Source organism: Salmo trutta, chromosome 32, assembly GCF_901001165.1.
Source record: "Salmo trutta chromosome 32, fSalTru1.1, whole genome shotgun sequence".
In the NCBI taxonomy this organism is placed as follows: Eukaryota; Metazoa; Chordata; class Actinopteri; order Salmoniformes; family Salmonidae; genus Salmo; species Salmo trutta.
The window spans coordinates 8,174,111-8,201,301 of record NC_042988.1 but is presented as its reverse complement, the minus strand read 5'-3'; the positions used below and the strand labels follow the sequence as shown (position 1 = coordinate 8,201,301).

Here is a 27,191-nt window from a genome sequence, read left to right as displayed (position 1 = left end):
CGTTTTTGACATGTGAAAATGCAATTCCACATCTGAGATCTAGATTAAATCAGTAATTGACACAAACATGGTGGCATAGAAGGAAGATCGGAATGCCGTTAACTAAGAGGTTGTGAGTTCAAATTCCAGATGGGGACAAGTTGAATACTAATGAATGTATAAATAAACATACACAAGGTATTCATGTATGTCAATTTCGTGATGTTCAGGGGACATTCTATCGGCTTTTTGTTTGCAGGGCATCATGTGAACATTTGAATCCACATGTGAAATGCTATGTGATCGCGTGAAATATCATATGTGGTGTTCCAAAACGACATAGTTTAACATGATATCACATAAAATGTCACATGTGTAAATCATGTGGACATATTACATGTGAAATCGTGTCATTTTCCACATGTGAAATCATGTGGTTTTTTTGTAAGGTAAGAATCGATGTTTGCATCGCCGAACAATAAACTATTAAATCCAGTATTTAGCAGGTACAGTCATTGGGTCATGACTTATCTCGCACACTGTCGCTATTGAATCCCCTTAGACCCTGTCTAAGTAATACATTTAATAATTAGAAAGGTGTCTAAATGTGGCCTAGTTCGAGGGAAACACTAAACAGACATTTAAATTCTCAAGATTCCATTAAAAAAATACATCTCAAACTTAGCAATTTACAAACTTTAACCACAGCCACATGGCAAACCTCCCTCTTACCCAGAGGTTATACATGGCCAACACACAGTTAAATGTCAGTCACCGTTCAATATTTTGCCACTATGAGTCCCAAACAGTGCTGACTACTGCCAAAAAGCAAACTGCCGTACTACTCCATGTTTAAACAAGAACAGGTACAAACAGGTTCTTAGTTTGGGTTAGTGGAAAAATATGGAATTCCCACACATGTATGAACGCCACCATTTTTTCCCTCCTCCACAATAGTCAATGCAAACTGAATGAATGAGGCTTTCTTTTCACCCTGTTTTTAAAGGAAAACAAAGTTTACACAATGATTTAACTAACAGGTTCTGTTGCATGGTTGAGGGAAGCACTAACTAAACAATCATTGAACTTCTCAAGATTTAATCAAACTATTCAATATATTAACTAGGTAGTTTGGGACACTTCTACACCACATACCCCTCTCTGATGGGCATTGAATAAAGACAATGGCTCTCTGAAGCCACATGCAATTAATATCAGTACAGCATTTTTGTTGTATTAGCAACAAAAAAAAAGACCCTTTAAACATGTCTGCACAAATGTGAATCGTTGCATTTTTCAAGTGTGCAACATTGTGTGCAATATGGTTTAATTGAAAAGCTCCTGTATACTTTAAATATCTTGCCCACTTGTATATACTACTACTTACTATGAGATTAACAGTATGTTAATAGCTGAACAAACACACGCAGCATGAATGTGGCTTTGGCCACACCACATCCAAGGTAATGTAAGGATAGTATAAAGCCTAATTTACACCCTACGCAATACAATAAGATACGCAAATGTATGCGGCCTGGTAATGTGTAACTCTACGGAACTATGCAGTGTTGCCATTTTGTGAAGCTAATTACGGCCTTGCGTGGTGTACTTGTGTAACGGTATAAATTACGTTTTAAATAAAAGTTGAAAATCTGATGTCTAAGTAAGGCAGCGCCGGCAACACATTTTGTTAGTGTAAAAAGACCATAAATGTTTTCATGACAGACTTGAACTGATTCTTTCCTGCTTCCCCAAAGGTATGTCTACTTCAGCTTCTTCTCTGAAAGACCCAACAGGTAAGATCAAGTTCTGTTAATCTATTACAGCCTAATGTCGCTATAATATGAAATGAAAATCACAGTATTGTCTGATTCTTACTAACAGGGTTTGGTTTGAGGCTTGGATTGTATTAAGGGGAATGTTATTTTATAGTTTTGTTGTTTCCAACAGAGAAATGACAATTGATGAGCACCAGAAGGGCACAGGTTAGTTGAGATAAACTGAGAAATTCCCCCAACAAGTCATGGTACTTGGTACTTTTAAAGGTAGTATGGTCGTTTTAAAGTTAGGATGTTAGAATTTTTGTAGTTTTGTTCTGTCACAAGATAATCCATAAAATTGTGGTAAACAGCACCACACTCAGGCAGAAAACGGAATGTTATATTCTCAGCCAGGCCCATCTTTTCAAAGAAAACACAATTTAATTATATCACGATTTGAGCAAAATAATTAGTTTTGTTGTGATCACAAGAAAATCCTAACAATTCGGTTAAGGAGCGCCACAGTCAGGCAGAAAATCAGAATGTTCTATCATAGTAGTTTCCCTGACAGATTTGGCTGCCAGGGCATTCAGAGTTTCATAAAATGAGGGATGTGTGGGTCCAAGAGGGCCTTTTCTAAAAGAATTTCCTGCAATTCTACGTTATTTTCCATGACTGGAGACTAGAGGTCGACCGATTATGATTTTTCAACGCCGATACCAATACCGATTATTGGAGGACCAAAAATGCTGATTTTTTATTTTTTTATTTGTAATAATGACAATTACAACAATACTGAATGAACACTTATTTTAACTTAATATAATACATCAATAAAATCAATTTAGCATCAAATAAATAATGAAAAATGTTCAATTTGGTTTAAATCATGCAAAAACAAAGTGTTGGAGAAGAAAGTAAAAGTGCAATATGTGCCATGTAAGAAAGCTAACTTTTAAGTTCCTTGCTCAGAACATGATAACATATGAAAGCTGGGTGGTTCCTTTTTAACATGAGTCTTCAATATTCCCAGGTAAGAAGTTTTAGGTTGTAGTTATTATAGGAATTATAGGACTATTTCTCTCTATACGATTTGTATTTCATATACCTTTGACTATTGGATGTTCTTATAGGCACTTTAGTATTGCCAGTGTAACAGTATAGCTTCCGTCCCTCTCCTCGCTCCTACCTGGGCTCGAACCAGGAACACATCGACAACAGCCACCCTCGAAGCAGCGTTACCCATGCAGAGCAAGGGGAACAACTACTCCAAGTCTCAGAGCGAGTGACGTTTGAAACGCTATTAGCGCGCACCTGCTAAATAGCTAGCCATTTCACATCGGTTACACCTGCCTAATCTTGGGAGTTGATAGGCTTGAAGTCATAAACAGCGCAATGCTTGAAGCACAGCAAAGAGCTGCTGGCAAAACGCACAAAAGTGCTGTTTGAATGAATGCTTACGAGCCTGCTGCTGCCTACCAACGCTCAGTCAGACTGCTCTATCAAATCATAGACTTAATTATAACATAATAACACACAGAAATACTTGCCTTTGGTCATTAATATGGTCGAATCCGGAAACTATCATCTCAAAAACAGAACGTTTTTCCTTTCAGTGAAATACGGAACCGTTACCTATTTTATCTAACGGGTGGCATCCCTAAGTCTAAATATTCCTGTTACATTGCACAACCTTCAATGTTATGTCATAATTACATAAAATTCTGGCAAATTAGTTCGCAATGAGCCAGGCAGCCCAAACTGTTGCATATACCCTAACTCTGTGTGCAATGAACGCAAGAGAAATGACACAATTTCACCTGGTTAATATTGCCTGCTAACCTGGATTTCTTTTAGCTAAATATGCAGGTTTAAAAATATATACTTCTGTGTATTGATTTTAAGAAAGGCATTGATGTTTATGGTTAGGTACAGTCGTGCAACGATTGTGCTTTTTTCGCAAGTGTGCTTTTGTTAAATCATCCCCCGTTTGGCGAAGTCGGCTGTCTTTGTTAGGAAGAAATGGTCTTCACAGTTCGCAACGAGCCAGGCGGCCCAAACTGCTGCATATACCCTGACTCTGTTGCAAGAGAAGTGACTCATTTTCCCTAGTTAAAAGAAATTCATGTTAGCAGGCAATATTAACTAAATATGCAGGTTTAAAAATATATACTTGTGTATTGATTTTAAGAAAGGCATTGATGTTTATGGTTGGAGCAATGTGTTCCTAAGCGACTATATGCAATGCAGGACAGGCTAGATAAACTAGTAATATCATCAACCATGTGTAGTTAACTAGTGATTATGATTGATTGATTGTTTTTTATAAGATAAGTTTAATGCTAGCTAGCAACTTACCTTTGCTTCTTACTGCATTCCCGTAACAGGCAGGCTCCTCGTGGAGTGCAATGTAAAGCAGGGGGTTAGAGCATTGGACTAGTTAACCGTAAGGTTGCAAGATTGAATCCCCGAGCTGACAAGGTAAAAATCTGTCGTTCTGCCCCTGAACAAGGCAGTTAACCTGTTGGGGCTAGGGGGCAGTATTTGCACGGCCGGATAAAAAACGTACCCGATTTAATCTGGTTACTACTCCTGCCCAGTAACTAGAATATGCATTTAATTGTTTGATTTGGATAGAAAACACCCTAAAGTTTCTAAAACTGTTTGAATGGTGTCTGTGAGTATAACAGAACTCATTTGGCAGGCCAAAACCTGAGAAGATTCCAAACAGGAAGCGCTCTCTCTGACCATTTCATGGCCTTATTGATCATCTTTTACAAAAACAGGGGATCTCTGGCATGACGTGACATTTTCTAACGCTCCCATAGGCTCTCAGAAGGCGCCAGAAAGCTGAATTATGGCTTTGCAGCCCATGGCTGAAAAACATTAGCGTATTTTGATAGTGGTCGATCTGAGGACAATGGGACGGGGCGCGCGTGCCCGAGTCGAATCCATGTTTACTTTCTCTCTCTTTGAACGAAAACCACCACTCCCGGTCGGAATATTATCGCTTTTTTTACGAGAAAAATGGCATAAAAAATGATTTTAAACAGCGGTTGACATGCTTCGAAGTACGGTAATGGAATATTTAGAAATGTTTTGTCACGAAACGCGTCGGGCGCGTGACCCTTATTTACCCTTCGGATAGTGTCTTGAATGCACGAACAAAACGCCGCTATTTGGATATAACTATGGATTATTTGGGACCAAACAAACATTTGTTATTGAAGTAGAAGTCCTGGGAGTGCATTCTGACGAAGAACACCAAAGGTAATCAAACTTTTCTAATAGTAGTTCGGAGTTTGGTGAGTACCACACTTGGTTGGTGTCAAAATAGCTAGCCTGTGATGGCTGGGCTATCTACTTAGAATATTGCAAAATGTGCTGTCACCGAAAAGCTATTTTAAAATCGGACATAGCGAGTGCATAAAGGAGTTCTGTATCTATAATTCTTAAAATAGTTATGTTTTTTGTGAACGTTTATCGTGAGTAATTTAGTAAATTCACCGGAAGTGTTCGGTGGGAATGCTAGTCACATGCTAGTCACATGCTAATGTAAAAAGCTGGTTTTTGATATAAATATGAACTTGATTGAACAAAACATGCATGTATTGTATAACATAATGTCCTAAGATTGTCATCTGATGAAGATCATCAAAGGTTAGTGCTGCATTTAGCTGTGGTTTGGGTTTATGTGACATTATATGCTTGCTTGAAAAATGCATGTCTGATTATTTCTGGCTGGGTACTCTGCTGACATAATCTAATGTTTTGCTTTCGTTGTAAAGCCTTTTTGAAATCGGACAGTGTGGTTAGATTAACGAGAGTCTTGTCTTTAAAATGCTGTAAAATAGTCATATGTTTGAGAAATTGAACTGGCTGTTGAGTAGGTGGGACGCAAGCGTCCCACCTAGCCCATAGAGGTTAACCCACCATTCCTAGGCCGTTATTGAAAATAAGAATGTGTTCTTAACTGACTTGCCTAGTTAAATAAAAGTAATAAATAAATAAATAAATAAATCGGCCAAATCGGGGTCCAAAAATACCGATTTCCGATTGTTATGAAAACTTGAAATCGGCCCAAATTAATCAGCCATTCCGATTAATCGGTCGACCTCTGCTGGAGACATTAAAATTATACATTTTTATATCACCCAAATGATCAAAATGATAAGCTACTTTGTTGTTTACACACTGAGACAAATAAAGCGAATTAAACATTAACTTAAATGCAACCAATAGCATAGGCCAATGGAAATATTGGATACACAGATCTTAGGCCTATAAAATTGAACCTGGTGAATAACAGGGCCCAACGGGCTTGCCTTGAGTTAAGGCATTTGGCAGTGCGGAGGTATTCTAAAATTATTGTGGTCAGTCCACACCAAAAATGGATGTTCCGCCTCTTCCAGCCAGTGCCTCCACACCTCCAGAGCCATCTTAACCGCCAGGAGTTCCCAACGTCATAGTTCCTTTCCGCAGAGTTGAGACGATGGGACATGAAGGCACAAGGATGAAGCTTTTGGTCCTGGATGGATTGTTGGGAGAGGACGGCCCCGACTCCCACGTTGGTAGCGTCAACCACAACCACAAACTAACGGGTCGGGTCCGGATGGATGAGGATGGCGGCAGTAGTGAATCACAGCTTCAGATCCATAAAAGCCCTGTCCGCTGCTGGGGACCATGTGGACGGTACCTTGGGGGAGGTGAGAGCAGAGAGGGGAGCCGCCAGGGTGCTGTAGCCCCGAATGAAACGGCGGTAGAAATGAGCAAACGCCAGAAACCGTTGTAGCTGCACCCTGGACGTGGGTTGGGGCCAATTCACTACCGCTCTCACCTTTTTCGGATCCATCTGGACATTCCCTTCAGCAATGACGTATCCCAGAAAGGAGATAGTGGAGTGGTGGAACGTGCACTTCTTAGCTTTAACAAACAAGTGATTCTCCAGGAGGCGCTGAAGGACTTGTCGAACATGGAGAACGTGTTCTTGGGAAGAACGAGAGAGAACCAGGATGTCATCAAGGTAGACAAATACAAAATGATTCAACATGTCCCAGAGCACATCATTGACCAGGGCCTGGAAGACAGCGGGAGTGTTGGTGAGTCCAAACGGCATGACCACTGGCAGTGTTGAAAGCTGTCTTCCACTCGTCTCCTTTGCGTCTCTGAACAAGGTGGTAGGCATTCCGAAGGTTCGGTTTGAAAAATATGGTAGCCCCCTGGAGAGGTTCGAAAGCCGAGGAGAGGAGTGGTAGCGGGTACCAATCCTTGATCCTGATGTCATTGAGGCCCCAGTAATCAATACATGGACGCAGGGTCTTGTCCTTCTTCCCCACAAAGAAGAACCCTGTGCCAGCAGGAGAGGCAGAAGGACGAATGGTCCCAACAGCCAAAGAGTCCTCAATGTACTCCTCCATGGTCTTGGTCTCAGGGCCAGACAGGGAATATAGCCGGCCTCGAGGTGGTGTGGTGCCCGGCTGGAGGTCAATTGTCAATCGTAAGGATGATGTGGAATAAGGGAGGTAGCATGAGCCTTGCTGAAAACCTCCTGGAGGTTATGGTACTCTGCGGGAACGACAGAGAAATCCGAGGCTGTACTTAACCCTGGAGGCGGACGTTCCGGAGAAGGCTGCGCCGCCTTCAGGCAGTGTGAATGGCAGAACGGGCTCCAACCCAGGATTGAACCCGAAACAACAGGGATGTGGGGAGACAATGAGGAGAAGCTGTATTGACTCACTGTGATTACCAGATACCTGCAGACGAATGGGAACTGTGCTGTGCGTGACTCTTCCAATGGAGCAGCCGTCCAGTGCCCTGGCATCCATGGGAACGGAGAGGAGTTGAGTGGGGGTACCTAGTTCCGATACCAGGGTAGTTAGTGTCCATGAAACTCTCATCTGCACCAGAGTCAATGAGCACCCGAAGAGACTTAAGCTGGTCTCCCCACAGCAGGATAAGAAAAAAGGAGTACGGGTGATGGGAATTAGAGGGTTCCCAGTCTGGCTCACCAGTGTACTTGTACCTACTAATGATTCAGGTCTCTTTACTGGGCAGGTAGCTATGAAATGCCCTGCAGCACCACAATACAGACAACTGTTGGAGCATAGCCTACGTGAACGTTCCCTAGGCGATAATCTAGCTCTGCCCAGTTGCATAGGTTCCGGTGTATCTGACTCACCCGTCGCCGTTGACTCTCGAGGGAACTCGGGTGGCTTCGGGTCTTCTCGGAAATACAGCCTTCTGGGACTTCAGTGGATTACCGAGTGTGACCAAGACCAGACCTCCTCTCACTCCTGCGTTCCCGTAGATGCCCATCAATCCTAATAGTAAGGGCGATGAGGGAATCGAGGTCCAGCGATAACTCCCGAGCTGCTAGGTCGTCTTTTATTACCTCTGATAGTCCGTCAAGGAAGGTATCGAATAGGGACTCCGGATTCAGGCACTCTTGGCGGCCAACGTGCGAAAATCTACTGCGTAGTCTGCCACACTACGGGAGTCTTGACATAATTCAAGTAGTTTTTGTGCCGCCTCTCTTCTGGATACCGGAGAATCGAACACCTTCCTCACCTCTGCCATTAAATCTTCCAGGTGACGATTATTATATGTAGTATATTTTTGTTCAGTATATATGTTCTGTAGAAAGGCCCATGGAGTTGGTGGAATCGTCCTTTAATTCATGGCCATTTGTGCAGGGGCGCTTTATTTAGGTCAGGTGGAAATGTCTGACAGATCACAAGTCATTAATAGGAGGAAATGGCCACCGTCCGACCTCGCTGCTTTCTCTTCCTCAACTCTGTCTAATCCAGACATTCTGTGCATCCATGAATCAACGTAAATCCACCGAATCTGTTACCTTTCATCTGAACCATCTGTTGCAATCGGGTAGAGCGGGCCATCAGTTATTGTTTATAGTTATTACCGGGGAGCGCGGCTTGGAGCGAACACTTCAAACCTATTGTGTTATGTCGATGGACAATGATCACGGCCCTACAAATCATCACAGGCCAATTATGCCATTTATATATGGTTAAAATGTAATGAAATTACATGTACATATGAAGACAAACCTGGGAGGATGAAAGATGAAACGTAGTTATTATTTGCTGAATTTATCAATTTTCATATCAAATTGATGGAGATTATCGATTGAAAAAATGATAACTGATCGATTTATTTGCATTATCATTCTCATGGTTATGATCCTAAATTACTCCATTCTGCTTCATATTGAATTCCTATGGAACCTTATTGCCGAATTACCTCATTCTGTTAATAATGAGAATGATTGTTATGATTTGACTTTCTGTTTTGAATTTGATTGTATACATGTTCTTCTGTTTCCTTTGTTATGCAGCACAGATAAACTACCCAGTAAATATACCACTTTGTAGTTAAAGGAATTCCTGCCTCAGTCTCATCCATTCCTCCGTCACCTGACCCGTGACCACCTGTTCACTTTCACTATTGTCAGTCACCCTACCTGTCCAGCTACCTACACAGATTCCAATAATATTTCAATGGTCCTTTGAGCCAGATGATGACTGAACCAAAGACGGGTGAAAAGGAAATAGAGGAGAAGGAAGAATTGCCTCCTGGAAGGAGAGAGGAGGAAAGAGCAGCTGAGGTTAAAGATAAGAGGAAAAGTCTTTGGAACAAATAAAAGATCCAGGAGCTAAGCCTAAAGCACCAAAGAAGGCTTCATCCTCAACCACCAGCAGCACCAGAAGAACCAAGCAACAAACGAGCAGACAAGAACCTGGTTATCTTAAGGATTATGTGGTGGAGGATCCTCCACCAAAGGGCAAGCCCACCAGGGCTCAAAGCGGCGATGGCTCAACTGTCCGTTTCAGCCATCAACCATCCTGTCCGAGCCAAGGACCGGAAAGTGATTTGGAACGGGAACATGGTCTACAGGAAGAACCCATGGAAGAGGTAACTCCCACAGCATAGGTCAACCAGCTTCCCGAGGCAGGCTCCAATCACCCCTTAAGTAATGGGAAATTGTCGAGGCCCTCTAGACGGAGTGAGAGTTTGACCGGTGGATACCCCTTTGGAAGTGGCCATGGTAGCACGGGGAACAGGCCACCCCGCCAACGCCCTCTATGCCAGTGACACAAGTTAGCATTCCTCCTTCATCTAGACAAAGCACCACTCCTTCGCCTTTCCGCCAATTACCAACAACGGCAAATCGTTCCTCTCATCCAGGGCCTGGGCCAGGCCAGTCATCAACCATCAGGGGGGAGAGCTTTCACTCAATTCAGGCTGCCACAAATGGAGGGTCTGGGACAGTAGGGACAGGCACAGTGAGGCCACAGTGAGCTCATCAGCAGTCCCGGGTTTATCCTTCACGCAACCAGAAGAGGAAGCCAACATCATGAAACTGCTAGTAGCCTCGGCCTATGGAATTCCCAGACCAAAACTGCCATACTTTGAGAGTGGAAAGGAGAGTGATTTTGTCCTTTTGGAAATGGCATTGGAGAGCCTACTGGGTATTCACAGCCATCTGTCAGAACGCTACAAATACCAAGTACTGATGGATCACTTGCGGTTTCCCAGTGCATACAAGCTAGCCAAATCCTTTATGCACTCTGCAACACCATACACTGCCGCTTTCCAGTCCCTGAAAGCGAGATATGGTGAGCCACGCCAGCTAGTCCAGAATGAACTAAAACAACATCCTGAACACGTCTCCAATCAAAATGGGAGACCATGCTGCCTTCCAAGAGTTCTCCCTTGCGGTCCAATTCCTGACCTCAATGCTCCAATCCGTTGAAGGAGAAGACGGAAGCCAGTGACTGATGTGGTGTACTCCTCCACGTGTACAGGCTTCAAATTTTGTCATCAAACCTTGTCATCAAAGTCTGGCATTCTCTGGATTTATGGTGCCTTCAAGACAACTGGGAACTCGGAAAAAACAAGGTTGAATCATGAGGACGTCAGTGATCTTCAGGTCTTAGCTCCAGAAAGAGGCCCGACTAATCCGATTTACTATCCGAGTTGAATGACCGTTGAAAACGTATTTTCCCCGTATGAGCTAGTTTTTTCCTGAGTTCCTAGTTGTCTTGAACTCACTGAAGTCAGATTTCCCAGTTCTGAGTTAACCATTGTTTTGAGCGCAGCAGACATCATGCTGGATTAATAGTATGGCCAATGTTGAATGTTAATAATTTTAAACTAGGAAAATAAACTCTTAAACCGAGAATTAGGACCACACCCCCACTCCACTGTATAGCAGGCTAGTGATTGCTTTGCAATACTTGCAGTTAGCCACTGATTACTTCTAAACCACTAATTGTTGAATTTGCGAATTACAACTTGTTGTCTAATGTTCATCGCCAATGAGCACCAATACGTTTTATCTATAATTTCTCTTCCTTAATTCTCTTCATATGACAAGGATTAAAAAGGATTTGACAGATTGTCGACTTGATTCATGATGATGACTGCTAGCTAAGGTTTTTAAATTATCAAAGCTACTATAGATATAACGTGATTTGACTCTATGGCAGCACCAAAGGGGCTTGAATTTTCGAGCTCTACCTTTAGATTTTGCAGTGACGTAGTGTCTCCATGAGTGACAGATGTCATGGTAATTCTAAGCAAAAGGAGAGAAACTGTGTTCTTCAAAATAACTTTTTATTATAAGATTTGCAAAAAGTGAAGCAATTAACAACCAAGCAAATGGTTCATGGTTGAAAAAGCTCAGCAAACAGAACTGTCTCTCTCCTTTTATATAAAGTGCATCCTTTCATCTTTGTGACAGTTAGCAGATGTGCAGAAACAGGCCCTGGGAACTGAGATGCAAAAAAGTAATTTAACTTGTCTGTGTAGATCAAGATTGCGAATATCACCACCATCCTCTGTTCCTCCCTGTACTTCCCATATAGCTAAATTCCTGCGGATTATGAACACAGGAGGTTACATACTGCGGTCGCACAAGACAAGTTTCTATTAGTAAAAAAAAAAACACTAGCATCAATCAATGGACAATTAAAATGGTAAGTAGCCATTTTATCTAATGTTAAAGTCGTATTAGTTGACGTAGTGTAAGTGTCTGATACATCAGTGTGGGGAGCTTTGATATATTGTGAGGCCACACCTGACATTAGTCTCTGATACATCAGTGTGGGGAGGTGTAGCCTAATACACCACACCTTGTTTCAAGGTTCTTTAATGGCCAGTACCATAGTGAAGTATTGAGATCATAACATGGCTCTGGTCAGTACAACACAGTCAGGCAGGACCTTGTTCTGTTTCTGTAGACGTACTGATGTGGTGTCAGTGACCCCATGGTTGGCACCCATCGTCTGGGAAGGCACCTTTGACCCTGTGCTAATCGACAACATCTACAAGCCCATGAATCTCACCATAGCAACCACTGTGTTTGCCGTTGGAAAGTGAGTACAACTTTTGACAAATATACAAAAGGGAATTTGAACTATATATATATACTTTTTCAACAATGCAACTATAAGGACACAAGTACCTGATGTAACATGGCAGGTAATAAAATGTAATGACGCTGTCATGATTCATGCCTTGGAACACGTAAATAATTGTTCTACTTTATGTATTATCTAGACTGTATACTGGTCAGAAAGTGGTATATTATCCTATGAGAATGATGATGCAGTTAAGGGGATACCTGGTCAATTGCACAACTGAATGCATTCAACCGAAATGTCTTACACAGTTAACCCAACCCCTCTGAATCAGAGAGGTGCGGGGGGGGGGGGGCTGCCTTAATCGAGAACAATGGCACACAGGGAGAAGTTGTTGTTGTTGGGGGTTAACTGCCTTGCTCAAGGACAGAACAGCAGATGTTTCCACCTTGGCTTGGTTCAGGGATTTGAACCAGTGACCTTTCGGTTACTGGCCCAACAATCTTAACCTCTAGGCTACCTGCCAAGCCATCAGTTAGAGGTGTGCTGACATCAAAATCTCAGTTGCGACCTACTGCTGTTGTGTCCTTAAGCAAGGCACTTATTAATCCTTATGATATGTATGCCTTTAAATACTGACAGATACGTCAGGTTTCTCCAAGATTTTCTGGAGACAGCAGAGAAGCACTTCATGGTCGGCTTCAACGTGCACTACTACGTTTTCACTGATCGTCCCGACGATGTTCCTTCAGTGAACCTGAATCAGGGGAGACATTTGAGAGTGATCCAGGTCCCGGGTTCAAACCGCTGGCAGGAGATATCAGCCCGGAGGATGGAGATCATCCAGACCACCATCGAACGTCAGATCAGAAGGGAGGCCGACTACATCTTCTGTCTGGACGTGGACAGCAAGTTCCACGCTCGCTGGGGGTCCGAGTCTCTTGGAAGGCTGGTTGCTGTTATACATCCAGGCTACTACGAGCAGACGCATGACCGCTTCCCGTACGAACGGCGTCCAGCCTCGACTGCCTACATCCCCATGGATGAGGGAGACTACTACTATGGCGGGGCTATGTTCGGAGGATACGTGGCGGATGTGTACACACTAACAAAGGTATGTTGGAACCGGTTTGAGGAGGATACGAGAAATTACATCCAGGCTGCCTGGCAGGAGGAGAGCCACCTCAACAGGTACCTGCTCGACAACAAGCCCAGCAAGGTGTTGTCTCCAGAATACCTGTGGCAGGACTTGAAGGCAAAAACCAAAGAGGTCAAAGTCATTCGCTTTTCAGGGGTCATTAAAAACTATGCTGAAGTTCGTCCCAATGTATAAAAATAGGTAGTGGCTATTAGACCGGCAGAAGAAAAACTTAATTTATTCATAGAGGTAAAATTAATTGAGTTTAGGTTTAGGAACGAGGGTTAAGTTTAAATGTAGGCATAGTTTGACTGAGGTTAATGTTTGGGTTAAGGTTAGGGAAAGGCATAATAATAATAATAATTTGGGGGTGTTTATATTTGTCACCTGTGGGTGTTTCTTGTACAAATGTGTAATGGAAATGTGTTTTTTGCATATCCCAACTCCTGAGAGTGGGGTCACGGGCCAGGGTCACCATTGTTCGTTTTAACTTATAAGAACATGTTTTTTCATTTTCTATCTTTATTTCATTCTGTATTCTGTAGACTATCTATTTTGCATGTTGATTACTGTAAGGAGGGAACGAATGAATAAATATGTAAAAAATGTAACACAATAGTATTATGTTATTTTCTTGAAATAAATGTTTTACCACTTTCCATTATGTTTCTGTTGTGTCACTAATTCTTATTTAACCAAGGTCCAAAGTGATGTTTTGATTTAGAGCTTTACACTTTAGTGGGGTTCACACTAAAATGTTAAATAGTGCTTCCTTCTGGTGGACATGAAATATTGGGAATAGAAATGAAATGTATTCCATAGCCTAACTAAAAACAACAGCTTTAGTGAACTAATCATCTGGCAACCACAGCACGGTGTCAGCAGAAGGGGAAGGCCAGAGAACACATACTTGGACTAGCTAAGGACCAACACCAACTGGAGGAGGAGGAGGAGATTGTATCTGCAATGGAGGACAGGCACCTCTGGAGGACCCATTTATCGACCCAAGACGTCCAAATCCATATGGTGAGGACTGTGTATATATTTTTTTTAATAATTGAAGAAGATAGGATAAGCTTTATTAATCACAAGCATGAATAAAAAGTTATTGGAATGATTCATAATAGACAGATGTAGGACATTGTGACATGAGTCACACTTATCAGAACAGGTTCCATTTTAAAAGTCAATATGGAGGATGCACTTCATTATGTAAACATCCTGCCAATGTCAGGGCAAAAGGCTAAATCCTTCATTACAATGAGTCCACAGACAAGTGGATGGGGGAAGAGGTCCCAGAATAGCCTGCACAATCACATGTATTGGGTTACGTGTACTGCCCTGAAAGCAAACAGAACTGAAACCAGGTGTGTATCTGCCATATTTGATCGAAAACATACAGTTTTGTACTTTTAACCATTTGAATGAGGAGAGATGACGTAGCCAACAGATGAGTTCATCATTACATGTTGCTTATACAGGCAATAGGCATGTAATAATAATGTTGAGTGAGCTAGCCTAGCCTGCAAGAATTTCACTGCAACATTTATACATGCTGTTCACTGTGTGTGACAAATACAATTTGTTTTGATTTAATCTCCCAATGTATTCAACTTGTATTTTAAAGCACGTAGTTGAGAATGGCATTCAAGTGATTAACACAGAAATGTAGGAATTCTAAGCATCCATATCTTCTCTTGTCTAGCTCTAACTGCTATAGCGTATGTCCACATTCATGACTTTTAGGCTTCCATCCTCTCTAACTGTTGTCCTCACAACAGCACCTGAGGGGGAAGATTGCCCCCTGCTGGCCTGTCGACATCACTTCAAGTAGAACAGAACATAGTTTATTGTCATGGTGTACAACATTGGCAGCTGAGCGCTGAATTACATTGTTCAGTTCATTTAAATAAATAAACAAATAATTACATAAACAAATCCATAGTGTGAAATCGTGATATATTCATAAAAATAAATAAATAGTTCAAAACCATATGAGAATTCACGACTATTGAGCTAACCATGTTAAAAAGTGACGTTTTGTTCTACCTATAGATGACGAAGTTTAGTCATACATAAAAACAGTTAGTTTCGAAAGTGAAATGGATTTATGATTTTTATTCACGATGTCATCATCCCCCGCGACAGAGGCTGTCTCACTTTCATGGCTAGAAGGGTTCCTAATTGTCAAACTATTCTAAAATGTTTTGCATTTTAGCTAACCCTAAACCTTTTCCTAAATTTAACCTAATTATCCTAGCTTGCTACGTTATTTATTTATTTCTTTTTTATTTCACCTTTATTTAACCAGGTAGGCTAGTTGAGAACAAGTTCTCATTTACAACTGCGAACTGGCCAAGATAAAGCAAAGCAGTGCGACACAAACAACAACACAGAGTTACACATGGAATAAACAAACATACAGTCAATAATACAATAGAAAAAGTATATATACACTTTGTACAAATGAGGTAGGATAAGGAAGGTAAGGCAATAAATAGACCATAGTGACGAAACAATTACAACATAGCAATTAAACACTGGAGTGATAGATGTGCAGAAGATTGGTGTGCAAGTAGAGATACTGGGGTGCAAAGGAGCAAAATAAATCAAATAAATAACAGTATGGGGATGAGGTAGATGGATGGGCTATTTACAGATGGGCTATGTACAGGTGCTGTGATCTGTGAGCTGCTCTGACAGCTGGTGTTTAAAGTTAGCGAGGGAGACATGAGTCTCCAGCTTCAGTGATCTTTGCAGTTCGTTCCAGTCATTGGCAGTAGAGAACTGGAAGGAAAGGCGGCCAAAGCAGGAATTGGCTTTGGGGGTGACCAGTGAAATATACCTGCTGGAGCATGTGCTACGAGTGGGTGCTGCTATGGTGACCAGTGAGCTGAGATAAGGCAGGGCTTTACCTAGCAAAGACTTATAGATGACCTGGAGCCAGTGGGTTTGGCAACGAATATGAAGCGAGGGCCAGCCAGCGAGAGCATACAGGTCGCTGTGGTGGGTAGTATATGGGGCTTTGGTGACAAAACGGATGGCACTGTGATAGACTGCATCCAATTTGCTGAGTAGAGTGTTGGAGGCTATTTTGTAAATGACATCACCAAAGTCAAGGATTGGTAGGATAGTCAGTTTTACGAGAGTATGTTCGGCAGCATGAGTGAATGATGCTTTGTTGCGAAATAGGAAGCAGATTCTAGATTTAATTTTGGATTGGAGATGCTTAAAACCTCTTACATCTAGATGTTCCGCTAACGGAACGCCTCACCAATATCCAATGGTAGAGAATTACAAATACCTCAAAAATGCAAAAACTTCAATTTTTCAAACATACGAGTATTTTACACCCTTTTAAAGACAAGACTCTCCTTTATCTAACCACATTGTCCGATTTCAAAAAGGCTTTACAACGAAAGCAAAACATTAGATTATGTCAGGAGAGTACCCAGCCAGAAATAATCACACACCCATTTTTCAAGCTAGCATATAATGTCACAAAAACCAAAACCACAGCAAAATGCAGCACAAACCTTTGATGATCTTCATCAGATGACACTCCTAGGACATTATGTTATACAATACATGCATGTTTTGTTCAATCAAGTTCATATTTATATCAAAAACCAGCTTTTTACATTAGCATGTTTTGTTCAGAACTAGCATACCCACCGAAAACTTCCGGTGAATTTACTAAATTACTCACGATAAACGTTCACAAAAAACATAACAATTATTTTAAGAATTATAGATACAGAACTCCTTTATGCAATCGCGGTGTCTGATTTTAAAATAGCTTTTCGGTGAAAGCACATTTTGCAATATTCTGAGTAGATAGCCCGGCCATCATGGCTAGCTATTTTGACACCCACCAAGTTTGGCACTCACCAAACTCAGATTTACTATAAGAAAAATTGGATTACCTTTGCTGTTCTTCGTCAGAATGCACTCTCAGGACTTCTACTTCAACACCCAATGTTGTTTTGGTTCCAAATAATCCATAGTTATATCCAAATAGCTGCGTTTTGTTCTTGCGTTCAAGACACTATCCGAAGGGTGACGCGCCGGTGCGTATCGTGACAATTTTTTTTTAAATATTCCATTACCGTACTTCGAAGCATGTCAAACGCTGTTTAAAATTAATTTTTATACGTTTTTTCTCGTAAAATAGCGATAATATTCCAACCGGGAGACGTTGTATCCGTTCAAACACTGAAAATAGAAAATGGAGTCTTCACATGCACACGCGCACCAGTATCATTGTTCTCAGAACGACCACTTTCCAAAACCCCTACTGTTTTTCGCCCAGGGACTGCAGAGTTATCATTCCACGTTCTGGCGCCTTCTGAGAGCCTATGGGAGCCTTAGAAAATGTCACGTTACAGCAGAGATCCTGTATTTTCGATAAAGAGGCTACAGAAGGCCAAGAAATGGTCAGACAGGGCACTTCCCATATAGAATCTTCTCAGGTTTTGGCCTGCCATATGAGTTCTGTTATACTCACAGACACCATTCAAACAGTTTTAGAAACTTTAGGGTGTTTTCTATCCAAATCAAATAATTATATGCATATTCTAGTTTCTGGGCAGGAGTAATAATCAGATTAAATCGGGTACGTTTTTTATCCGGCCGTGAAAATACTGCCCCCTATCCTAAACAGGTTAACCTGTTAAAAATTGACAATATAGGCAGAGACATATTAGAAATATGGCTCTGAATACAGACTGTAGCATGTATACTGTGAAATCACAAGTGACATTGTATTCGGAAAGTATTCAGACCCCTTGACTTTTTCCACATTTTGTTACATTACAGCCTTATTCTAAAATTGATTAAATTGTTTGTTTTTTTCCCCTCATCAATCTACACACTATAAACCATAACGACAAAGCAAAAACAAGTTTTTAGAAATGTTTTGAAATGTATAAAAAAAAAAAATTATAGCACATTTACATAAGTATTCACACCCTTTACTGAGTACTTTGTTGATGCACCTTTAGAAGCAATTACAGCCTCGAGTCTTCTTGGGTATAACGTGACAAGCTTGTTTCTCCCATTCTTCTCTGCAGAACCTCTCAAGCTCTGTCAAGTTGGATGGGGATCGTCGCTGCACAGATATTTTCAGGTCTCTCTAGAGATGTTCAATCAGGTTCAAATCAGGGCTCTGGCTGGGCCACTCAAGGACATTCAGAGACTTGTCCCGAAGCCACTCCTGTATTGTCTTGGCTGTGTGCTTAGGGTTGTTGTCCTGTGGGAAGGTGAAACTTCGCCATAGTTTGAGGCTCTAAGCGCTCTGGAGCAGGTTTTCATCAATGATCTCTCTGCGCTGTTCAGCTATCCCTCGATCTTGACTCTTCTCCCAGTCCCTGGCGCAGAAAAACATCCCCACAGCATGATGCTACCACCACAATACTTTACCGTAAGGATGGTGCCAGGTTTCCTCCAGACGTGACGCTTGGCATTCAGGCCAAAGAGTTCAATCTTGGTTTCATCAGACCTGAGTCTTGTTTCTCATGGTCTGAGAGTCTGTAGGTGCCTTTTGGCAAACTCCAAGCGGGCTGTCATGAGCCTTTTGCTGAGGAGTGGCTTCCGTCTGGCCACTCTACAATAATGGGCTGATTGGTGGAGTGCTGCAGAGATGGTTGTCCTCTGGAAGGTTCTCCCATTTCCACAGAGGAACTCTAGAGCCCTGTCAGAGTGACCACTGAGTTCTTGGTCACCTCCCTGACCAAGACACTTTTCCCCCAATTGCTCAGTTTGGCTGGGCGGCCAGCTCTAGGAAGAGAGAATGATGGAGGCCACTGTGGAGGTCCTCGGCTGGCATGGTTACACGTGGTCTGTGGTTGTGAGACAGTCAAATTCTCTAAAACGACATTTGTGGAGAAATTAACATTAAATTCTCTGGCAACAGCTCTGGTGTACATTCCTGCAGTCAGCATGCCAATTGCACACTCCCTCAAAACTTGAGATGTCTGTAGCATTGTGTTGTTTGACAAAACTGTACATTTTGGAGTGGCCTTTTATTGTCCCCGGCACAAGGTGCACCTGTGTAATGATCATGCTGTTTAATCAGCTTCTTGATATTCCACACCTGTCAGGTGGATGGATTATCTTGGCAAAGGAGAAACACTCACTAACAGGGATGTAAACAAATTGTGCACAAACATTGAGAAGAAAATGAATTTATGGTGTGTATGGAACATTGGGAATCTTTTATTTCAGCTTATGAAACATGGGACCAACACTTTACATAATGTTTATATTTTCATTCAGTATATATTCATTTGGGGACAGGTGGAAACACACATGAAACATTCATGGACATTTAGCTGGAGTGCTGTTGCTAGCTAATTTGTCCTGGGAGATAGAGCCGCAGAGTGGAGGTGTCATAATACCCATAAAACCTAGCGGTCAAACAGGGAAATGGTTCCAATCGTTTTTCTACCATTCATTTTTCCCATAGGAAATTTTAGAAACACTTCAAATAAGGGCTGTGTTTCGTGTAGGTTTACCCTGGCATGAGGATTTGATAACCATGTAAATCTTTCTCAGACATGGGGACTTTTTGGTGGTTTCAGTTTTTGGTCTTTGCAGCCCTGTTCCACATCTTTATATGAATGTATTAATTTATGCAAATACACCTAGTGTATATTTCAAATTAAGCACTTATGGTCTTTATTTTATCACAAAGCATTTAAAAAAACTGATATACTAAGAAAATGTATATATGAGTGCAATAATCAAGTACAATAGAAACATTTGAATTTTTGGGTCTGTGTGCTAGAATTCAGTCAACATCTGATGGGAAATAAAAAATCTAATAGTTTGGAGTATCTTTATCCATTGTACAGCTGTAACTTTTATTAGAATAGTTTTTACAAACTTCTAACAATTTCGATGACCGGTCTGAGACGGGGCACACCTTTTAAAAACCATACCGCCAGGGGATGAGCTCCTGGAGTGGCACCATCAATTCCCATATGAGACGCTGAAATAGCTGCCATATACATCTTCGGGGTGGAGAATGAACGGCCCTGCTCGAAAAAACCCTGTATGAACGTTAAAATGTCCACCAGAGGAACAATTATTTTCTTTTGGAACCAAAGCTCAAAGCCCGCCACGTAAATCTATCCTCTCGTGAAGCGTGCCATTGATTACTGTACTGTAACAATAAACCCTTGCCATCAGTTTCAGCAAACGCATGACATTTGCTGAAATGCATTATGTACATATATGCACGAATTGAATGTGTGATTGGGTTGTAGCCTCACATGATTGTGTTGTCAGTTTATACCTTTCAGGGGCCAAGCCGCCAGATTCCACATTTCTGGCTGCGGAAAATGATCTACGCGAACCACTTTTATTGTAAATAAGAATGGTAGTTTGGGCCAATGGGGAGCCACAATGATCAATGACCAGTCCTCCGGAAGCACTATCTTCAGTGTGGGCTGAATCACGACCATAAGGGGGAAACGCGTAAAGGAGGGTCCGATGACACCGGTGCTCGCTCTTACAGTACACAGCTATGCAAAGTTTTCACATTCTGCTGCCTTAAATGTGACTCCAAAATGACACGCATTAAATACATTATTTACTATTCATATCTATTGGGGACAAAATAATCTGAAACACAACCAAAACAAACAGCAAATTCATCCAACAAAGTTGTAGTCACAAGCTTGATGTAGTCATTACGTGCTATGAATATGGGACCAAATAATTTGTACTACTTTAATAACCAAGTGAATTTAACATAATACTTTTGTTTCCCTAAAATGGGGAGGCTATGTATGAAAGTGCCGTAATTTCTAAACGATTTAACGGATATGGATGATATTTGTGGTTTGTGGACCACAACTGCCTATTTAAAGATACAGATCAACCTTGTATGGGTTCTAACAATTTCACACTCAACATGACTTTATAACGTTTTAGAAACGGGTTTGGGTGGTCTGAAATATTTTGGTAGACCCCCTTCTATATGCTCCCGGATTTCAGAAAAAGACACTGGTATCCTATGAAGTGCACAGACAGTATAGACCTTGACAACACAGCTTAAATAGGAGTCTATATTGCGGGTGGTTTTGAATCTGGGCCTAAACTGTAGGTATGCGTGCGTAAAATATAGGTCTATCACATAGATTATCTGTCACAGTATTCATAATATTATTATATTATGAATAACTATCCGAATCAACAATGTTTTACAGTGATATGATGATGTCTTAAAGGGCGGGAAAGTATGGCTGGAATTCAGAGTATTGTAAAGGAGTTTATTGTTTTTCATTGAAGATGATATGTAATTGTCAGGAGGAATAACATATTTTTATATATTATTTAGGATAACATTTCAAGGAAAAAGTCGTTGGTTGCATCACACCACACATTTTTACAAAATTGCCAACACAATTTAACCCAATATAAAGCGTGTTTGTCTTTTTATTTAAATATTATAGAGTACAAGGCAATTATTTGCAACACGGATAAATAACATAAATATATAAAGGTTACAGTGGCATACTTAATATATTAAACAAAATTACATTTTAATGCAGAATTGAACTAAAAGTAATGCTACTCTCACACGTGTTTCTTGGCATTTTTGATTACTTGTGAAATGATGCTCCCCATTTCAGCTCTCACCACCTCCCATGAGCACGCGCTGAAACGCTGAAAGAAAAAAAGTGAAAAATATATATTTTAGGTGAAAATAATACATAATACACCATAGGTATAGGCTCGGCCCACTCCACCCCGCGCAATAGTTTAGATCTGAAACACAGCTAACAAAAAAATGCAACCTATGAGATGTTTTACCTCATGTAAAAGAAAGTCGTCCAGCTCTTTGAAGTAGTTCTTAATTGGAAGATTTAGATGCACACTCATGTCTCTCACCTGAAATAGTAAACAACAAACAACATTAGTATAAATATCCATGCGATTACATGAATAATAATAACAATAATAATGATAATAATTGTGTAAAAAGCTACAGTAAACAAGCTAAACATCACCAAGAACGTACACATTCCGAATAGGTCATATTTTGTCGAGCAAGAAGGTCTTGGAGATCCCTGAGTTTGATGGAATTCCATTTCACAAGTGTTAGGTTTTGTTGGAAGAGCTCGCTGGCTAGTTGAAACGCAAGTCTCAGTGTCCAAAGCTTTTCCCCCTCCTGTAATCACAATAACACCCCATGTGACCATGTGATTGAACAAGACTAACACAGAAATTGTATCCACTCATGATCTCCTGAGCATCACCTGTAATGAAAGCGTTGGACGTTGGACCCTTAACCTTTCTGCCTCTGGGATACAGCCTCTTGGTCTCCTCTCCTACACCACACACAAAATACACCATATCTCAATAAAACTACTGAATATATGAATGAATCAAACTTCAATAATCTATTTTTAAACTAGAATAAATAACTTGTGATATCACAGTATATATGCTACAGCCTATATTCAAAGCCATATTTCTAAATATGTCTCTGCCTATATGGTCAATTTGTTACAGGTTAAAGAAATTGAACTACCATGGAAAGATCATTGAGGGTCTGGCGAGTTTGATAAAGATAATATATTTGCGCATTTCGGTCACTGCATTTAGCGTACACAACCGGGTAAAGAACAATTACACACAGAAGATGTACCACAAAGGACAAGTTAAGAGTGGCCATGTGTCCGGTGAGTTGATAAATCCCTGAACACTACTTCTAAACGTTGGGCTACCTGCTCTACCTATATAGTCTCCCTCGTTGAAATGCCATGGATGAGGTAATATGTAATTTCCCAAGGCTATACAAAAAGGAAATTTCAAGCAGGGAAACTGAAAGAGCATTGAAAATTCCATCTCTTCACCTTGCAAAGCTGTTGACGAAATGTTTCGTTCTTGGCTTCTGCATGCGCAAGAATGTTGCTCAAAGCATGGGCTATGCAAATAGTTATTGAACCAATACATCATCAAAACAGAGAAGAATGTAATGGCAGGTACACAGTGCTCTTCACGCAATGTATTTTAAATACAGTAGCCTATCTATTTTTGTAGTTCAATTTTATATTTAATGAGTAGGCTTGATAGCCTACGGTACAAGCGTTTAAATTCATACTTTTTCTATCCTCTCCCAAGGGATGGAACGTGTAACTAATTGCATAGCTACTCTGTTACAGAAAGAAGAACACGATGATAATAGTTGGACTCCACACAGCTGCTCCACTGCAGTTATCTTAATGTACTACATGTAGCCCACATGGCATTTCATTATTTGTTGTAAAACAAAGTGACATTGGAATATGAAAAGGTAGTTCAAACGATAATAACAACCTTTGTCGCGGGGGATGATGATGACATCGGTGAATACAAACCATAAATCGCTTTCACTTTTGAAAACAGCAGTTTTTACATACCCCATGTATTTCGTCACCTATCCCAGTAGGTAGAACGTTACACGTCACCTTTTAAGATGGTTAGCTCAATTGTCCTGAATTCTATTTGTAGCCATCTTCTCATATGGTTTTGAACATAACCTTTATATATTTTTATGAACATATCACATGATTGATTTGTTTATGTAATTATTTTGTTATTTATTTAAATTAACTGTACAATGCAATTCAGCGCTTAGCTGCCAAGCATGTACATCATGACAATAAACTAAACCTTACTATAAATACGATTCATACCAACTGGATATTTTCTTGGCTATAGGCTCCAAAATTAAAAACTGTCTAAAACTGCATTATAATCTACAATACTCACTATCTCCTAAGAAATGTGCCTGTCATATTTAAGTAAGAGTGTAATCTGAATGAGACCACCCCATATAAATCAGTTGACATTTTCTGATCTGCTTGAAGTGATGTCAACAGGCCAGCAGGGGACATTCTTCCCCCTCAGGTGCTGTTGTGAGGACAACATTTTTAGAGAGGATGGTTGCTTAAAATCCATGTATTAGGACATATACTGTAGCAGTTAGAGCTAGACAAGAGAAGATATGGATGCTTAGAATTCTTAAATTGCTGTATTAATCACTTGAATGCCATTCTCAACTGTGTGCTTTAAAATATAAGTTGAATACATTGGGAGATTAAATCAAAGCAAATAAAATCTAATTAAACATAATTTGTCACATACACAGTTTACAGGATGTATAAAAAGTGCAGTGAACCCAATAGAAAATCTTTGGAGGGAGCTGAGAGTCCGTATTGCCCAGCGACAGCCCCGAAACCTGAAGGATCTGGAGAAGGTCTGTATGGAGGAGTGGGCCAAAATCCCTGCTGCAGTGTGTGCAAACCTGGTCAAGAACTACAGGAAGCGTATGATCTCTGTAATTGCAAACAAAGGTTTGTGTACCAAATATTAAGTTCTGCTTTTCTGATGTATCAAATACTTATGTCATGCAATAAAATGCAAATGAATTACTTAAAAATCACACAATGTGATTTTCTGGATTTTTGTTTTAGATTCCGTCTCTCACAGTTGAAGTGTACCTATGATAAAAATTACAGACCTCTACATGCTTTGTAAGTAGGAAAACCTGCAAAATCGGCAGTGTATCAAATACTTGTTCTCCCCACTGTATATACAGTCCTCACCATATGGATTGACTTAATAAAGGTCAAATTTAACTACAAAAACACATAGGCTGCTATATTTAAAATACATTGGGTGAAGATCACTGTGTACCTGCCATTATATTATTCTCTGTTTTGATGATGTATTGGTTCAATAAGTATTTGCATAGCCCATGCTTTGAGCAACATTCTTGGCCACACCTGCATACAGAAGCCAAGAACGCAAAATGTCGTCAACAGCTATGCAAGGTGAAGGAATGGAATTTTCAATGCTCTTTCACTTTCCCCACTTGAACTTTCCTTGTTTTACATATTACCTCATCCATGGCATATCAATGAGGGAGACTATACAGGTGGGGCAGGTAACCGACCGTTTAGAAGTAGTGTTCAGGGATTTATCAACTCACCGGACACATGGACACTCTTAACTTGTCCTTTGTGGTACATCTTCTGTGTGTAATTGTTCTTTACCCGGTTGTGTATGCTAAATGCAGTGACCAAAAGGAGCAAATGTATTGTCTTTCTCAAACTCGCCAGACCCTCAGTGATCTTTCCACGGTAGGTTAATTTCTTTAACCTGTTACAAATTGACCATATAGACAGAGACATATTTAGAAATATGGCTCTGAATATTGGCTGTAGCATATATACTGTGAGATCACAAGATATTTATTCTAGTTAAAAATTATATTATTGGAACTTGATTCATTCATATTTTCAGTAGTTTTATTGAGATATGGTGTATTTTGTGTGTGGTGTAGGAGAGGAGACCAAGAGGCTGTATCCCAGAGGCGGAAAGGTTAAGGGTCCAACGTCCAACGCTTTCATTACAGATGATGCTCAGGAGATCATGAGTGTCTACAATTTCTGTGTTAGTCTTGTTCAATCGCATGTTTAAACGGGATGTTATTGTGATTACAGGAGGGGGGAAAGTTTTGGACACTAAGACTTGCATTTCAACTAGCCAGCGAGCTCTTCCAACAAAACCTAACACTTGTGAAATGGAATTCCATCAAACTCAGGGACCTCCAAGACCTTATTTCTCGACAAAATAGTATCTATTCGGAATGTGTACGTTCTTGGTGTCGTTTAATTTGTTAACTTTAGCCTACTACACAAGTATTATTATTATTAGTATTATTATTTTTAATGTAATCACATGGATATTGATATTAATGTTGTTTGTTGTTTGCAACTTCAGGTCAGAGACATGCGTCTGCGTCAAAACCTTGTGATTGGTGATATGGTTAAGAACTACTTCAAACAGGTGGACGACTTTCTTTCACGTGAGGTAAAGCATCTCATAGGTTGCATTTTATTGAGAGGGGTGGAGTGGGCCTAGCCTATACCTATGGTGTATTGTATATTATATTCACATAAAATATATTTCACGTTTTGGGGAGCATCCTGAGGTTATTTTACAATAATCAAAAATGCCAATAAAACATGTGTGAGAGTTGCGTTACTTTTAGTTATATTCTGGAACCCCAATTTGTTGTTGTTGATTATATGAATTATGCCACTGTAAGCTGTAAATGTTTATATTATTTCTCCGTGTTGCAAATAATTGCCATGTAGGCTATAATATTGCAATAAAGAGACAAACACGACACTAATTGGTTAAAATTGTGCATGTGTGATGCAACTTTGAAATTAAACTACCTTTCCTTGAAATGTTATCTTAAATGTGATGTTTATTCCTCCTGATATTTAATGAAAAACATAATATAATATTCAATGAAAAACAATAAACTTCCTGAATTCCTATTCCAGCCATTTTTTCATGCACTTTAAGACATCATCATATCACTGTAAAGCATTGCTGATTGGTATAGTTATTAATAATATCAAGTAAACATATACTGGATATCATGCAGCATAATTATAATTTCAAAATCTGAATGCTCGTTAAATGGAGCATAGCAATCGCTCTTAAAACCATGCTGTTACTCTTCAGTCCCTCTTGGAAAGATAACAGATGAAGAGGTCCCATCAACTCACATACACTATCTGGATAAATAAATAAATACAATATTTCTTTAGAATTCCAATAGAAACACACTAATATTGAATACTGTGACAGATAATCTATGTGATAGGCCTATTTTATGCACGCATACCTACAGTTTAGGCCCAGATTCAAAAGCACCCGCAATATAGACTCCCATTTAAGCTGTGTTGTCAATGTCTATACTGCCTGTGCACTTCATAGGACACCAGTGTCTTATTCTGAAATCCGGGAGCATATAGAAGGGTGTCTACCAACATATGTCAGACCACCCAAACCTGTTTCTAAAACGTTATAAAGTCATGTTGAGTGTGTAATTCATACAACCCATACAAGGTTGATCTG

The 27,191-nt window shown here is 40.4% G+C and overlaps 2 protein-coding genes across 3 annotated transcripts in view; one reads left to right on the top strand and one right to left on the bottom strand.

Moving 5' to 3' along the window:
- LOC115170972 (globoside alpha-1,3-N-acetylgalactosaminyltransferase 1-like) overlaps positions 1 to 13,923 on the top strand; it is a 48,923-nt gene extending 35,000 nt beyond the window's left edge. For both annotated transcript variants that reach the window (XM_029727389.1, XM_029727390.1), the window contains 3 exons: positions 1,737 to 1,775; positions 12,002 to 12,136; positions 12,764 to 13,923. In XM_029727389.1, the coding sequence (XP_029583249.1) occupies positions 1,737 to 1,775; positions 12,002 to 12,136; positions 12,764 to 13,454 (865 nt within the window). In that variant the 3' untranslated portion in view covers positions 13,455 to 13,923. The remainder of the gene's footprint in view (positions 1 to 1,736; positions 1,776 to 12,001; positions 12,137 to 12,763) is intronic.
- Positions 13,924 to 21,717: 7,794 nt separating this feature from the next.
- LOC115170974 (interferon epsilon-like) lies at positions 21,718 to 22,993 on the bottom strand. The gene is made up of 5 exons (XM_029727391.1): positions 22,801 to 22,993; positions 22,526 to 22,597; positions 22,288 to 22,437; positions 22,080 to 22,157; positions 21,718 to 21,932 (listed from the first exon to the last, which is right to left on the bottom strand). Exons 1-5 carry the CDS (start codon positions 22,942 to 22,944, stop codon positions 21,843 to 21,845), a joined length of 534 nt encoding a protein of 177 aa, XP_029583251.1. The 5' UTR covers positions 22,945 to 22,993; the 3' UTR covers positions 21,718 to 21,842.
- Positions 22,994 to 27,191: the final 4,198 nt, after the last annotated feature.